This window comes from Phoca vitulina, unplaced genomic scaffold, assembly GCF_004348235.1.
Source record: "Phoca vitulina isolate PV1807 unplaced genomic scaffold, GSC_HSeal_1.0 scaffold3, whole genome shotgun sequence".
Classification (NCBI taxonomy): domain Eukaryota; kingdom Metazoa; phylum Chordata; class Mammalia; order Carnivora; family Phocidae; genus Phoca; species Phoca vitulina.
Window position 1 is genome coordinate 79,139,948 of NW_022589706.1, and position 15,865 is coordinate 79,155,812.

The 15,865-nt window shown below is 36.8% G+C and overlaps 1 protein-coding gene across 8 annotated transcripts in view; it reads right to left on the reverse strand.

Annotated features, from left to right (window-relative positions):
• SLC9B2 (solute carrier family 9 member B2) overlaps nt 1-15,865 on the reverse strand; it is a 61,958-nt gene that overhangs the window by 32,860 nt on the left and 13,233 nt on the right. For 6 of the 8 annotated variants that reach the window (XR_004298891.1, XM_032400925.1, XM_032400924.1 and 3 more), the window contains 6 exons: nt 14,042-14,181; nt 13,177-13,357; nt 8,458-8,628; nt 4,385-4,527; nt 3,402-3,529; nt 1,984-2,159 (listed from right to left, as the gene is read on the reverse strand). Coding sequence is in view for 7 of the 8 variants with exons in the window: in XM_032400925.1 (XP_032256816.1) it covers nt 1,984-2,159; nt 3,402-3,529; nt 4,385-4,527; nt 8,458-8,628; nt 13,177-13,357; nt 14,042-14,131 (889 nt within the window). In the remaining variant the exon portion in view is untranslated. Of the gene's footprint in view, nt 1-1,983; nt 2,160-3,401; nt 3,530-4,384; nt 4,528-8,457; nt 8,629-13,176; nt 13,358-14,041; nt 14,182-15,865 lie in introns of those variants that run through there. The other 2 variants (XM_032400923.1, XM_032400926.1) reach the window with 2 other exon arrangements.

Sequence of the window (15,865 nt, forward strand, 5' to 3'; positions counted from 1 at the left end):
CCTCTGTAGTAATTTTATTTAGCTAGGGCAGCTCTATGCTACATAATGGTGTGACTGTCAGAAGCATCTAGCTGTGATAGTAGCATATGTCTCAAGCAATTACAGTAAATAATTCACTATAAATGTGTAGAAATTAGCTAATTAGTTTCAGTCTCTGGTATGTAAAATTGCTTAAGAAAGAAAAAAAGACTTCTTGGGCCCACCTGTAAAATTTCTGACTCAGTAAGCCTGGCAGGCCTTGGGATCCACATTTTAAAGAGGTTCCAGGTAGTTCCCACCCAAAATGTTTAAGGACTACATTTAGTGGAGCAGGGCAGAGGGAACATAGCATTGCTGACTAGGAAAGTTCTTAAACTATCCATAGCCCACACTCCCTGGATTATGAAAACCCCAGTAAGCCCTCCCCCCACCTCCCCCATTTCTCTCCTTCCCCTCCCCTGTGGTTCTAAGGCAAACTCTTGCTCTAATGCCTGGCTTCCATTCCCAAAGGCTCTGATTTAATTGGTCTGAGGTAGTGCCCACAGATGAGTATTTTTGAAAGCTCCCCAGGTAATTCTAGTGTGCAGCTGAGGTTGAGAACCACTGTTTTAAAGATGCAAACAAACAGAAAGTTGAACTCAGACAGTGAGAGTAGAAAAGTGGTTGCCAGGGGCTAAGGGGTAGGGGAAACGGGGAGAGGCTGTTAAAAGGGTAAAAACTTTCAAGATAAAATGATCATGAGGTCTGAGAATCTAATGTTTAACATGGTAACTGTAATTGATAAAACTGTATTGGATAATTGAAATTTGCTAAGAAAGTAGAACTGAAATATTCTCAACAACAACAACAACAACAGGTAAATATGTGAGGTGATGGAAGTGTTACTTAATTCGACAGGAGGATCATTTCACAATGTATACATGTATACCAAAGCATCATGCCACATGTTTTAAATGTCTTACAATTTTGTCAATTATACCTCAATAAAGCTGGGAAAGAGAAAACAATAAAAAAATAAAATAAGGAAAGAAGCATACCAGGAAATCAGTGAAAACATAAATTTGGACACGTACAGTAGAATGAAAATAAAGACAAGAGTGTAGATTTGACCTAACAGATAATAGGGAATCCTCATTGGTTCTTGTGCCAAAAAGTAACACTATGAGAACCATGTTTTGCTAAGGTTAATTTAGTGACTGGATGTAAGGCAACTTTAGGGCAATGGGGAAGAGGTGAGGTTCTAGGTAATCAGCATGAATTGTAAAATGGGAAGATAACTAGAGAGACTGAAAACATATGACCTTCCAAGAAAGTGTGTTCCCACAGTTATTGGAACCTAAACTTAGGCTACAATTAAGTTTTGTCAATAATATGGAATTGCAAATCTTATCTCCCGATCTTGGACATGGATTAAAAAGAAACTTGTGCTGTGCCAAAGGAGAGTAAAAGTGTTGATAATAGCGTGAGACAAAAAGTGCCTTGTACCCTTCTTTTATTACTATTTAGCACAAAATACATCCATATCAGACACTTAGTGAGTACTAATAAGATAGCCATTAAAATCATTGCAGTTATTGCCCATAAAATGGTAGAAGAGAGCAGAAACTGTTCCTATTTTAGAAGAATGCTCTTCCTTTCCCTTGGACGGCTCTCTAGTCACTTGTGCTCTCTGAAAAACCTACACATCTATGTGTGAAGTCTGCAAGATTTAACTTTCCCAGAGGCCTCCATGCAAAAGCTATTCGAATCTTTCCTTAAACTTGGCTACTCTGGATCCCCCACTAATGCCTTACCAGACCCCTGGAACAGTCCATGTCCAGAGGGTTAAGGGAGTAAAATAGGAAGCTACCAGTCCCTCCTTAGGTATAGAACTAACTCTTGGAGTTGCTTTCTCTATTTCAGTCTGCCTTACCCAATTATCAAGCAAATATGCCTTGCTTGTCACATCATAATTTATGTCTTTAGGGCACAAGAGAACAGCTCATTGTGAACTGACCAGTTTACCTGTGGAAAAGGCCATGCCCAAGCATGTGTTGAAGCCAGTGATTGCCAGAATGTCATCGAAGCTGCCAGCAGCCATGAGTAAGGTCGGGATGCCTTTTTCAACCCCATAGCCTCCTTCCTGCAAAAGGAGCATTGAGGGTACCACGACAGCTGGAGACACAGCACCTAAAACAAAACTAAGTAGGCAGCACTTTAAATAGTTGATAGTGGCTTACTCATTGTTATTATTGTTGTGGAAATTCTAGTAAACTCTACTCTTTTAGAGGTTACACTTCAGACAACTACCGTTTTCAAATGGCAGTGAAGCACTAAGCCAGAAACACACACACACACACACACACACACACACACACACGTTCTATAGAGCACTTTTTCCAAGTGTGGCCACAGACAGCTTGTACTGGAACTACTTAGGTTGCCCGAAAATATGTAATTATGGGTGGTACCGAAGGCCTCATGGGGTTAAGTTCTAGAAATCTGCCTTAAAAAACAAACAAATAAAACAAAACCAAAACATTCATAGTATGAGGGTTGAAAAACACAGCGTGGACTTTTTAAACTGGAACCGACTGATGTTAGACCTTCTGTCGGGACTTGGTATGTGAAAAAGACAACGGATTAGGAGAAGGCCATCATGGCAGTGATGGCGAGAGTAACCCCAGCAGATGCTGTAACAGCCAAAAACGTTATACACTATTTTAAGTGCTTTACATATATTAACTAATTTTATCCTCACAACAGTCCTAGAAGGTGGCTACAATCACTATCTTCATTCTGCAAATCAAGTGATTGAGACACAGAGAGATTCATGAACTTGCCAAAGGTCACATACTGGAAAGTCACGGGGCTGGGACTGGAATCCAGGCAGAACAGCTCCACAGTCTCAACCATGAGAAGTAAGAATTTCTTGCTTCTTGCCTACTTATTAGTACTAAGTTCTTACTAAGTACTTTTCATATTTATTTACTTCTCATGACTGTTAACCATTCAAAGAACTGGCAGTGGAAGGAAGAGACAGCAGAACCACCTAATCATAATTGTCTGGTGTCAGAAGGAGAAAAACAACATTAGAGGTTGATTACTGTTGACACATTTATTATCCTTTGGACAGACTTTGAGGTGAGAAATGGCAATTTCTCTCACCAGCACGGAATCAGGTGTAGGTAAAACTTTTTCAATAGTTTAATAGTAATAGTAATATTACTTTTTCAATAGTTTAAATCATAATCGCTGTAAAAGTTAGACATATACTATGTATAGTATATTTTGAAGTTATAATATTTAGATGATGCTGGAATACCTATGTTGTAATTTCTGATGTCCTTAAAATAATTTGTTATACATTCTCTTGTATGGAATCAGGGAAAGACCTCAACATCTCTGCATTATTTTCATATGACAAAAAAAAAAATCATTACCCCAGTATAAATCCCCATTGCCATGGTAAACCCATTAGGAAGTGAGCAAGAAGAGCAGATGCGCACGCCTCCACCAGACAAGGACCCATGGATAATCTTACACAAACACCCTTCAACTTCTTCAGGGCCTGAAATAGACAAATAGAGATACTAAAATAATCCTATAAAGACAGGTAGAGATTATGACATTAAATACTTTTTCTTCAGTATTCAGACCATGTCTGGATTACCATGAATTTTCCAGGTAATGAGTTTTAACAAATATTTCAGTGTTCTAAGTGTTTTGGAGATAGCTTATTTAATCCTCATAGCAACCTTATAAGTGATATTATTATTCCCAGTATTTTTAGACGTCCTCATCTAAAAAGGCACAAGTTAAAGTCATTTGCCCAAGATCATGAAATTGGTTAAATTACACAGCCAGGTTTGAACTCAGGCAGGGTGTTCTAGAGTCTGTACTCAATAATCCCCAAACTAGCTGATTGAACACTCTCAGCATTAGCTTTTTTAATAATCTGTGGCCCCATAGAGAGGCCAGGGTGAAAATCTTCATCCCCAGGAACATTCATTCTTTCATTCAAAAACATATGTTAGTAATTGCATTAAAATAAGCATACTTGAGACTCCTCCTCTGTACCAAACAGTTTCTTGAGCTGGTATAGTTAGCCCTAAACACTTGCATAAGGCTTTGCACACCAAAAATGTAATACTTTCTCTTATCACCATTATCTACAAGGATGACCTGTATGTCTGTCAGAGAAAAGCAGAGCCTTCACTCTTAGTGCTGTCCCCAGAGAGTAATTCCACCTCACTCCAAGAAAGAATATGGGACATCTTCTGGGAATAGTCAGTCCTGTGTGAAATAAACTCCATTCTCTTCTTGAGACCATCACACAAAGTGTCTAAAGCTCAGTGGTTCCCAATAGTAGTAGGATCGGAGGAATACAATTCCTGGTCAACAATTAGAAATTTACACTTCATACCTTTGAATCAAGCCCAAGGCCAGCGCGGACCAATATGACACACAGGGCTATGCTTCTCAAAGCGGAAGACCACTTGTGCTTGATCTGTATGTTATCACTGATGACCGGGATATTTCTGAGAAGAAACCCAGCAAGCAGCATACCTAGAATGGAGAAGTCAATAACTCTTTAGTTAGTATACAAATACAGAAAACATTTTTGGCACTTTACTTATTTTTGAGTTCATATCTCTTTCATATTCTTTTTTTAGAGTTTTTATTTAAATTCCAGTTAGTTAACATACAGTGTAATATTAGTTTCAAGTGTACAGTATTAGTTTCAAGTGTACAGTACAGTTTCAAGTGCACTTCCATACATCACCTGGTGCTCATTACAAGTGCCTTCCTTAATCCCCATCACATATTTAACCCATCCACCACCCACCTTCCCTCTGGTAACCATCAGTTTGTTCTCTATAGTTAAGAGTTGGTTTTCCTCCATAAGAGACTCTTAATCATAGGAAACAAACTGAGGGTTGCTGAAGGGGAGAGAGGTGGAGGGATGGGGTAACTGGGTGATGGGCATTAAGGAGGGCATGTGATGTAATAAGCACTGGGTGTTATATAAGACTGATGAATCACAGCCCTTGAAACCAATAATACAGACCTCTGAAACCAATAATACATTATATGTTAATTAATTGAATTTAAATTTAAAAAAAGAGTGTTTTCTGATTTGCCTTCCCCCCATGTTCATCTGTTTTGTTTCTTAAATTCCACATATGAGTGAAATCATATGGTATTTGTCTTTCTCTGACTTATTTCACTTAGCATAATACTCTCTAGCTCTATCCATGTCCTTGTAAATGGCGAGATTTCATCCTTTTTTATGACTGAATAATATTCTATTATATATATAACACATCTTCTTTACCAATTCATTAGTTGATAGACATTTGGGCTGTTCCCATAATTTGGCTATTGTTGATAGTACTGCTATAAACATTGGGATGCACGTATCCCTTCGAATTAGTATTTTTGTATTCTTTGGGTGAATACCTAGTAGTGTAATTTCTAGGTTGTAGGGTAGTTCTATTTTTAGCTTTTTGAGGAGACTCCATACTGTTTTCCAGAGTGGCTGTACCAGTTTGCATTCCCACCAACAGTGCAAGACGGTTCCCCCTTCTCTGCATCCTCGCCAACACTTGTTTCTTGTGTTGTTTATTTCAGCCATTCTGACAGGTATTTTTTGGCACTTTAGGTGTGAAAGAGACTACCCTATAATCCCAGAAACCACATCCTTTATGCTTAGTCCCTAAATGAAATAAGGTTAAATTTTTGATAAAAAATTAAAACAATATGTTAAATTAGAGGAGCTAAAAAAAAGGGTTTTAATGTGCAGATAAAAATTATTAGAATCAGGGGCACCTGGGTGGCTCAGTCGGTTGCACATCTGGCTCTTGGTTTCGGCTCAGGTCATGATCTCATGGGTTGTGGGATAGAGCCCTGCATCGGGGTCCACGCTCAGTGGGAGTCAGCTTGAAGATTTTCTCCCTCTGCCCCTACCCCTCACTCTCTCTCTAAGATGAATAAATAAATCTTTAAAAAATGACTAGAATCATTAATAATTCCTAAATAATTGAACCTGCAAGGGAGAAATAGGTTGTAGTATTTGGATAGAAATGTGGTCAAATTCTAAACATAAAATGTTTTAATACAATGACCAATTCAGTCACTCTTTTGTGTGCAAATAGCAAACAGCTCCTAAAATTATTTGCTATGTCAGATTACCTGAATTTTCAACAAATACCTGTATGGGTTCTATTTTATCTTCAAGCCAGATAATTTAATACAAAATATATAACTTGCTTTGCAAAGGCTTATAGCTGAGTTACGACGAAATAGACATTGCTCTGTCATGTCAGCTGCTGACTCTTCTTTTGTTCAGCCATTCAACATTTACCTAATGCCTTCAGTATTTTATTTTATTTTTTTAAAATTTTAAAAAAGATTTTATTTATTTATTTGAGAGAGAAAGAGAGCATGAATGAGGTGGAGGGGCAGAGGGAGAGGGAGAGGGAGAAGCAGATTCCCTGCTGAGCAGGAAGCCCAATACGGGGCTGAATCCCAGGACCCTGGGATCATGACCTGAGCTGAAGGCAGACCCTTAACGGACTGAGCCCCCCAGGCTCCCCACCTTCAGTATTTTAGACCCTGTAGTAGGTATTAGAAATATAATAATGAACAAAAACTTGGTACTTCATGTCAAAAAGCTTTCAGCCTCTAGGGGAGCAAGTTAAACCAACAACCTCAATTTTATGGAAGCATAAGGCAGTATTGTATGAGCTCAGACAGGAGGGGTGAGTCAGAGGGATTCAAAGAAGGGAAGAAGGGGCTGGGGAGTTGAGAAGTTTCTGGATGGGTGAGCAGTTTCTCCCAAGACATGAAGATGAAGTGTGACACATTCTGGGAAGTGTAGGTAGTTGACAGTGACTGAGGGAGCTGAGGAGCTTGTGAGAGAATCGTGCCCTCGCTGATACCACATGCCCTACAATGGGAAAAACTTCTCCGTCAGACACTCTGAGGCTTCTGGCCTCTGTTCTTCCCCAGCAGTATCCTCTGTTCAGCATGTCCTCACAAGTACTGCACATGAAATGATTAAGCAAATTTACTGCAAGTTTCTGTATGTAAGCTATGAGAATAGACGCTAATGACAAGCATAGCTTTTGTGACTTGCTCCAGACACCATTAGGCCAGGATGCATCACTGCCAGGAATCTCTCATCGCTGCCATTTAATCTAGAAGGTCTCTTAAGTTCTGAATTCTGCAGTTAGGGTCTTTCCAGAATTTTTGCAACTATGAACTAGCCTACAACAGTTGTTTTTAAAAGAATAATAAGGATAATCCATGCTCGTGGTAAATTAAAACATTACTGACAAGTATAAAGTGGCAAGTACAAGACCTACCCCAACTGCAAACTTTTGACCTTGATTCACCAAAGTTTTCACTCTTGCAGGTTTTCTGTGCCTTTCCAGAAAGTTTCTATACTGATTTAAGCATGCTTCTGTACGTGTGCATGTGCCTCATTTTTTAATAGTTGCAATAGCATCAGGGTGCCTGGGTGGCTCAGTCGGTTGAGCAGCCAACTCTTGGTTTTAGCTCAGGTTGTGATCTCAGGGTTGTGGGATCACTTCCCTCACCAGGCTTCATGCCCAACAGGGAGTCTGCTTGAGATTCTCTCCTTCTCCCTCTGCCCCTCCCCCCTCCCCCGATCGCTCTCTCTCTCTTAAATAAATAAATCAATCTTTAAAAAAATAGTTACAAGAGTATCTCACTGTTCGGAAGTACTGTAATTCTGGACCAATTAATGGACTTTAAGGAACTTTTCAGATTTTTCATTACAAACAGTGTTGATACGAGCACAGTTCAAAAGAAATAATAATCTAACAAGAACTCAAAAATATGTTAAGAGTTTCTTTTGGAGTTTTGTTAGGGGGGCATGAGGAAGCATTTTTTATTCTCCAAATGAATGTGAAAACAACTTCCCTGGGGCACTGTTTCCTTTGCCAATGGTCTGGATTGATATGGCCACCTGATATTGAGTTGGCAGATGACCCCCTCAGTCCTTTGTCAATGATGTGAGTGACTTACAATATATTGAGCCCTGTTTTGTAGCATTTGCTGATTTCTGTCTTATAGTTACTTCTACCATGGTTGATGTTAAGCTACCAACGTGGTGTCAACGGATGTGCAATTGGGCAGAGCTAGCCAGTGCACACCATTATATATTAATTCCATAAGATCAAGAGCATAGGTAAGGGGAAAATGCAGTGAAATAATTAGGAAGTGATCAATTTTGAGTATCTATTGGTCTTGTTTTTAATGCAAATTATTTAATTTTAAGTAAAAATTAAAATTGTAGATTTAATGTAATTTTTAAAAATTGCTATGTTTAAGTCAAAATTTAACAATTGGCTTTTGGTGCCAGCACAGCAAATACAGAAATATTTTATGTTGATTTTCAAAAGCTTTCCAAACTGCAATTTTTAAAATATGATTTCCTCTTGAAGAAAACAGGAAGTGTTTAGCACTTACCTAGAAGATGAGGCAGTGGAGGCAATGTAGGTAACTTAATGAGCCCCAAAAGTTTACCTCCAATGATGGCACAATAGAATAGGATTATAATTCCAAATAGGTTTCCTCCAGGAAGACATTCACTGCCAGTAATTGACCAAACCACAGCCCAGAGAAGAACCACCATGGTAACTGAAATAAACCAGGAAAACTAGTTTCTACCAGTAACTTGTCATATGCAGGTTTTGGTATAATGTAAAAATTTAAAAAATGTTGAACATACATACAAATATTTATAACCATGTGTAAATTTTAAAGAACATCAGTAATATGAACAACTGGGTAATTACCAACCATCTTAAAAAGTAGGCTATTACCAGTGTCTTTGGATCCACCTATGGCCCCTCCTAATCCCATCCTCCATCTCCTTTTACACTACCAGAAGGAACTACAATCTTGAATTTTTTTTTAACCATTCCCCTATTTTTCTTTATAATTTTACCATAAATATTCACTAGTTAATAAAAAGAGTAACATTGGCTATCTTTACTCTCTTCATAGGAGAATGCTTGAACAATCGCATTCCAGTATTTTCAGTTCTGTCTTGAAGTAAACACTGTTATTGTTTCTTTCCTATAGTCAATGTTTGTTTAGAATTATCCATATACTCATCTATTTTCTATTTTGATCATTATTTGTTATGGCAACTCAACCCTTTAATCTGGGACAATTACTTTGTTGCCTGAAGAATTTCCTTTAATAGAGGCATTTCTATTAGGATGTGAAATATGTTTCTTTGAAAAGCTTGTGTTGTACTAAATTGTACGCTGAAAATACAAAGACTCCTGTGAAAACAGTTGGGCAGACCACTCAAAACTCAGAACTTGTGACCAAAGTACTGACAAAAACCGTAATAATCCTAATAAAAGTACCAGCGCAATTAAATCTCCACTGACATTTGCATCTCACGGTCTCTTTTTTGTGGACTTAATCCCGGAACCACACTTACTACCTCAACATGTAGAATCCTGAAAGCATTTGCTTTCAATAGAAAGCAGTTCCATCTAAATCTGATCCAGATTATAGTTTTCTCCATCAATCAAATATTTGTTGTTGTTTTAACTGAGGGAAAAGTCTTGGCAGCTACCTTATCTGTACTGTTGGCTTCTACATCCACATGTGGTTTCATTAGATAGCTTAATGGTGTAGAAAGCTGAGAAGTCTTTGAAGCCCCTAAGCCAGCAACTACCTGCCTGAAGGAGTTCAGCTTTTTAAAAAGTCCTCATTTTAGTAAGGCTTTATCTTTAATTGTAAGAAACCATATACCTGATCTTCTTTTGTCTGTTTTTGTTTTTCAGTGCATTTTGCATTCACTCACTATTGCTTGATGATGCAAAATATAAATGTGGCAGGAAAAATTATGTACAAATGCAAACTTTCATATAACACTGACACAATTCCTTACTTACCATCATATATGAACTAATTCATGGTACAGAAACACTGTGGAAGAGCATACTATATTTCTCATGAAGATCTGTTGGTAGTAAATTCTTAGTTTTATTTATCTGGAATTACCTTTATTCTCATTCTTAAAAGATAGTTTTCCAGGGTATATACACTTCTAGGCTGAGAGTTACTTTCTTCCAGTTCCTTGAAAATACTATTCCTTGGCTTTCTGGCTTTCATTATTGTTTTTAGGTCTCTTTTAGGGAAATCTTATTCTTTGGCTGTTTTCAAGATTTTACTTTTTCTTTGGTTTTCTGCAATTTAAGTGTGATATGTTCAGTACTTATGTTTAATTTCAGTATGGCTTCCTTTTAGTCTGTTTAGGATTTATGTTTTCCATCAATTCTGGAACATCCCTTCTTTATTTCTTCAAATATTTCCTCTTCGCCATTCTTCCTGTTCTCTTTTGCTGGAACTGTGATTAAATAATTAAACAGCCACAGTCCCTTCTCCATTTGCCTAACCCCAGTTTTCATACTGTCCGTATTTTTTCCGTGTGTACTGCCTTGTAATCTCTTCAGATCTATTTGCTAGATTATCAATCTTCTTTTCACTTAATCTGTTGCCTAATCTACTGAGTTTTAAATTTCAATTACTGTACTATGTCTTCCATTTCTAGAAGTTCAATTTGGTGCTTATTAAAATCTACTCATATTTATAAACAGTTACTTGTTTTATATTTCCTACCTCCTCTTTAACTTCATAGATTTTGAGAATATTTTTTATTTTATTTTCTGATAATGCAAATTTTTGAAATCTGTTTCCTTGTGCTTGTTGTGATTTTTGCTTTTGTTTGTTTGGTTTTGGGTTTTTGGGCAACAGTGAACTCTTTTCTGAAACTTTATCTTTGGGAATTGTTGGAGGTGAATGTGAGTTTTCCCAGATAGGATCTGAATTTGCTCCTACCATGTGCTTAGAATCTTAACAATCTGGGACACATTTTTAGTGGAGACTCTTCCTTCTTCCAGGAACACTACAGAATAGAATAAGGTTTTGTTGCAGTCTCCCTCTGCAGGGCAGGTTTACCTCAAATTCACCATCACATTGGGTTCCAGTTTCCCAATGTGGGTGACGAAGAATGATGTCTCCTATGAAATTTCTCCCAACCTGGGCAGACTCAAGCACAGCCTCCTATATTCTCATGGTTCTCAAAATGAATCTCAAGTTCACTGGCATTTTGCAGAAACCTCCAGAGTGAAAGCCAGCTTGAGCGCTTATTTATTTCTCCAAGTCATACTGTTTTTGGTGTCTGACAAGTTCCTGTTTTCTTGACAGATAACAAGTACATTTAAAAAGACTTAAAATATTGTTTTCAGATGTTTTCATTGACATAAGTGATAGAATTGTTCATTGAGTCTCATCTACCATATTGCTGGAGATCAAATCCAATGTCCCATTTTTTAAGCCTCACAGAATTATTACAGATTTTGTAGACCGTGATGCTATTACAATGAAATAACTAAAGAGCCTTCTGTATTTTCCAGTTGGGTATAGGAACTGAAATTTCTATGTAGTATGGGAGGTGCAATGGGAAAGCAGGAATTGCCAGATACTAAATTTTACCTTATCAAAGTATAAAACCAGTTTTGTACTAAATTCAGAAGGTAGAATTAATTTTTCCACTTCAAGACCACTTTTCTTTTAAACCTCTAGCATTTCTTTCCTTTCTCATATTCAAAATGCAGTTCTAAATATATAGTAAACGTACATTTACAAGGTTTATCTAAATCACATTTAATTCAGTTAGTAACTTACTTCTCATTTATGATTTTGGAAAAATCATATTTTCACATGTGAGATCTACTTCTTAAGAAAAATACTTAAGTACACTGACGGGACACAGGAAGGAATACAGGGAAAAAAAGAGCAGTCTTGTAAGCCTCCGGAACAGAGGCACAGGAAAACAAGTGAAGAGGTGTTTATATATCATGAGTTCCCAATTCTCAGGCAGCTTTATGGACAATGATCATAGAATTTAAAAAAATGAGTCTCCAAATCACATCATTCATTTATACCCTTTCCTTAATGCAATCCCTATCTGTTTTTACTATAAATATTTTAAATAGATATGTGCCATGATTTGAATGGTGAAAGTTTAAAAAAATAATAAAAAGGACAGAATAGGTATTAAATTATCGGTTGCCTTAACAACTGGTGTATATTTTGGAACTTAGCTAATTTCATTAAAAACATGTGTAGAGCCTAGAATATATCATATTATACTTGGCTTCCATTGTCCAAGTTGAGAATGGTAAAAATGTCTTTCAGAGCTCACAAATGAAGTATAACAATAAAGAAGCGAGTCTGATTTTTTCAGTAAACACAACTTTTAGATCAAATGTGTTATATTCTTCAACATATTTATTTGGGAAGCCATATATATACTCCAGTGGTGCTGTCATTCCTCAACATAATTTTTGAAATTGTATTTAAATTTGCCTTTATAGATAATTTTCAAACCCCTTCTCCTTTTTCCTGCTATACCACATATCTTCCAATGTACAAAATTAATACACTCACACACAGACATACACACACACACACACACTTCCTTTTTGAACAAAAAACAGCATTACTGAATCTGAACATCCATCTGTTCATCAAATTGGTATCATAATAATGTTTGTCTGCCTCCAAAAACCAAATCCATTCCTCAAAGACAATATTTGAAATAGTGCTGAGATAAACTCCCTAAGAAAAATCCCCCAAATATTTTAGGTAATAGTAGCTGTACTGGAATAAGTTGAATTAGAAATCAGGATCCTTACTTATAAAATGATAGATTCATTTGAAAGTATAAATTAAGCTGTGTTTGTTCAAACATTAGTTGCATTATTCAATAATAATTAAAACCAATATTTATGTAGTGCTTTTCTGTTTACAAGTGATTTCTCAATCATTTTTCTCATTGGAGTCCTAATGTAATCCTATGAAGTTACTCAGATACAAAAAAGGAAAATATCCTTGATCTCCGCTCTTTTCCTCTCCCTGCTTGCTGGAATGGTAGTGGCAACAGCCTTGTGTTGAAGATGGTAGAACCCGTCTGCATGGGCCCCTCAATGACTTGTGGAGCAGACCCATCTACAAAGTGAATTGTTCACCCAGTAGTTTTCATGTGTGAGAGAAGTAAACTTTTTTCTGTCCTTTAAACCATATTATTTTGGAATCTCTCATTATAACAATGTTATCTTTTACCCTCTCTTTTTGAATTAATTTTTACCAATTACATACCATTTGTTATTCCTCTATCTAGTAAACCATGTGGAGGACAAGAAAATGTCCGTCTCAGTCTTTGCAAATTATTTGATTCAGTTGGCATTTTTTGTAGCTTTTTTTCACTGCTATTCAGGAGGTTACTTCCTTCTGTTGGTTCTTTGGCATCTGTTGCTTTGGAGCTCATAACTGTTTCCTCCTGTGTTTAAAGCAATTTAAGAATCCTTAAAACTGTATATTTGCTGTACATTTTTATAGTTACTGAACCATCACATCACAGATCAAATTTCCACTGCTAGAATCAAGGCTAACATTTTACAGTGGAAATGCACAGCTATATTAGTAGCTAATGAGTAAATGCTTGGAACAAGAACTATGTTAGGAGTATTTACCATTAAGTCCCTATTGGTAACATTATAAATGCTTGAGTCACATAGTATTCCATTTTGTTTTGTAGTACTGGGTTTAAAATCAGCCTATTTAAGATATTATTCAAGGCAATAGTTGGTAAATATATCAAAATGGGCCAGAAAAAGAGAACTACTTGTGGTGAAAACAAATTCAGATTCATTCATCTACTTGAATTTAAGCAATAAAAAGAGAGAGGGGGGAAAAACCAGAACCATCCCAGGGGTTAGGCTGGGAACACAAAGCATTTCACAAGCTCTCTATTTTTCCAGCCTCATGTGGGTCTAGCTGCTAAATGACTACCGGGAAAATTGGTAGTCACACATACCGTACGAGTTTGGGGATTAAGAATGGGGAGAATTGTTAACTGAGTGATGGAGAATGAAGAGAATACAATTGTATCATATATTTGGAAATATACAGTCCCTTCCTTAAGGAAATGGCTGGAATATTCTAAATTTGGTCATAGGTTTACCTGTGTTTCTTGATATGTAGAAGCTGCATGATCCATTCCTGTGGATGGTTCCAAATCTTCACGTTCAATTACTTTATCTTCATCCCCCATGATTTATAATTAGAAATAAGATGACACAGGGAGGAGGAATGGGATCTGTTCTGAAGGAGAAATAGTATAGATATAGAACAAGTTGGAAATTTACATGAATGAATTAAGCAGCAGTTTGAGCAATTTAAATGAGTGAATTGCACTTATTTTTTCCCTTAGAATTCTGAATGTCCAAAATACTTTAAATTGGATTATTCTTAACTTTCTTTTAAAAAATTTTTTATTTATTTATCTGTCAGAGAGAGAGAGTGTGAGCGAGTGCACAAGCAGGGGGAGCGGCAGGCAGAGGGAGAAGCAGGCTTCCCACTGAGCTAGGAGGCCGGACTGGGGACTCGTCCAGGACCCTAGAATCATGACCTGAGCTGAAGGCAGATGTTCAACTGACTGAGCTACCCAGGAGTCCCTATTCTTAACTTTCAATTGCTAATCTTTTCTTTGATTACAATATATTGTATTGTATTCTTATTTATCTATACTTACAATGTAGTGTATCTAATTCTTATTTACCTTTACCTCTCTTGAAAAAGGCCTTGTTAATATTTTTGTATTTCTTTCCCACCCTGTTTTCTGAGTTATTCTTCAAATATTCCAAGCAATATTACTGTTAAATTGTTCTCTCTAATGAGCCAACTTGATGAAACAGGAAAGCTCCAGGCAATTTTTCAATGTTGAAATGAGTCACCGAAGATAAATTTATGGATTCCATCATTTTCAGAGAAACTAGAATCACTAATTCCTGCCTGGTTCATATTTCTAAGTTAAAGTGAAAATAATACAACATTGATTGAATAGCTACAATGTCTTAGACATCTACTCTCTTGATAGTCATTGTGGGTAATTTGAAGATTACTAAAACATATTTTTTGTTCTCTGTAGGCTGACAATATTCCAAGAAAAATAAACTTACATGAAGTAACAAAAAAAACTTGTAGGACAGACCTATAGGTTGACTCCATAAACAACTACTTCAATCTCTTTGCCCTTGGCTTCCCATGCTATAGGCTGAAAAGCCAAAAACTCCAATTCCTATTCATTTTGGCAGTTCTAGGTGGCCATGTGTCACAGTTCTGTGTAATGAGATATAAGTGAGAGTCCCTGGGGAGGGCTTTCATTCCCAGACAATAAGGCAAGGCTTTCTGAGGATCATACTGTTACTCTTTGTCCTCTAACATTTCTCTTTCTCCTCCCTAGAATGTAGATACACCATTTGGAAGGCCAGTGGCATCTCTCAATCATGAGAATAAAATGCCCTTTACTAAGGGGAATAATTAAGATAGGAGGAGCTGGTTCCTTGACAATATCCCTGAATTGCTCCCTCAATCTTGGATGCCAACCTTTGAAGTAATTGTTGAAACCACTGTTAGTCAAGTATTCTTGTTACTAGTAATCAAACTTATTCCTAATGCAACAAGTATGATGATATTTTAATGGAGGCATGAACTATAAACCCTGGTAGAAGCAAAGAGAAAATTATGTGGGAGAAGGGATAATCTAATTCAACACATTTGCATACCTAATATGTGCCACACACTATACTAGGCCATAAAGACAAGGATTAATCAGACAGGACCCTGGCCTCAAGGAATCATTTTCTGTTTAATAAAGTGCCAAGATGTTTGCATTTAATATTCCAAAGAAAATTATATCCTTTCCATCACTACCACCATCATTATCACCACCACCACTATTTTTCTTTCTTAAAAAATACAATGTTGGCCAGAGTGGCATCTCAAA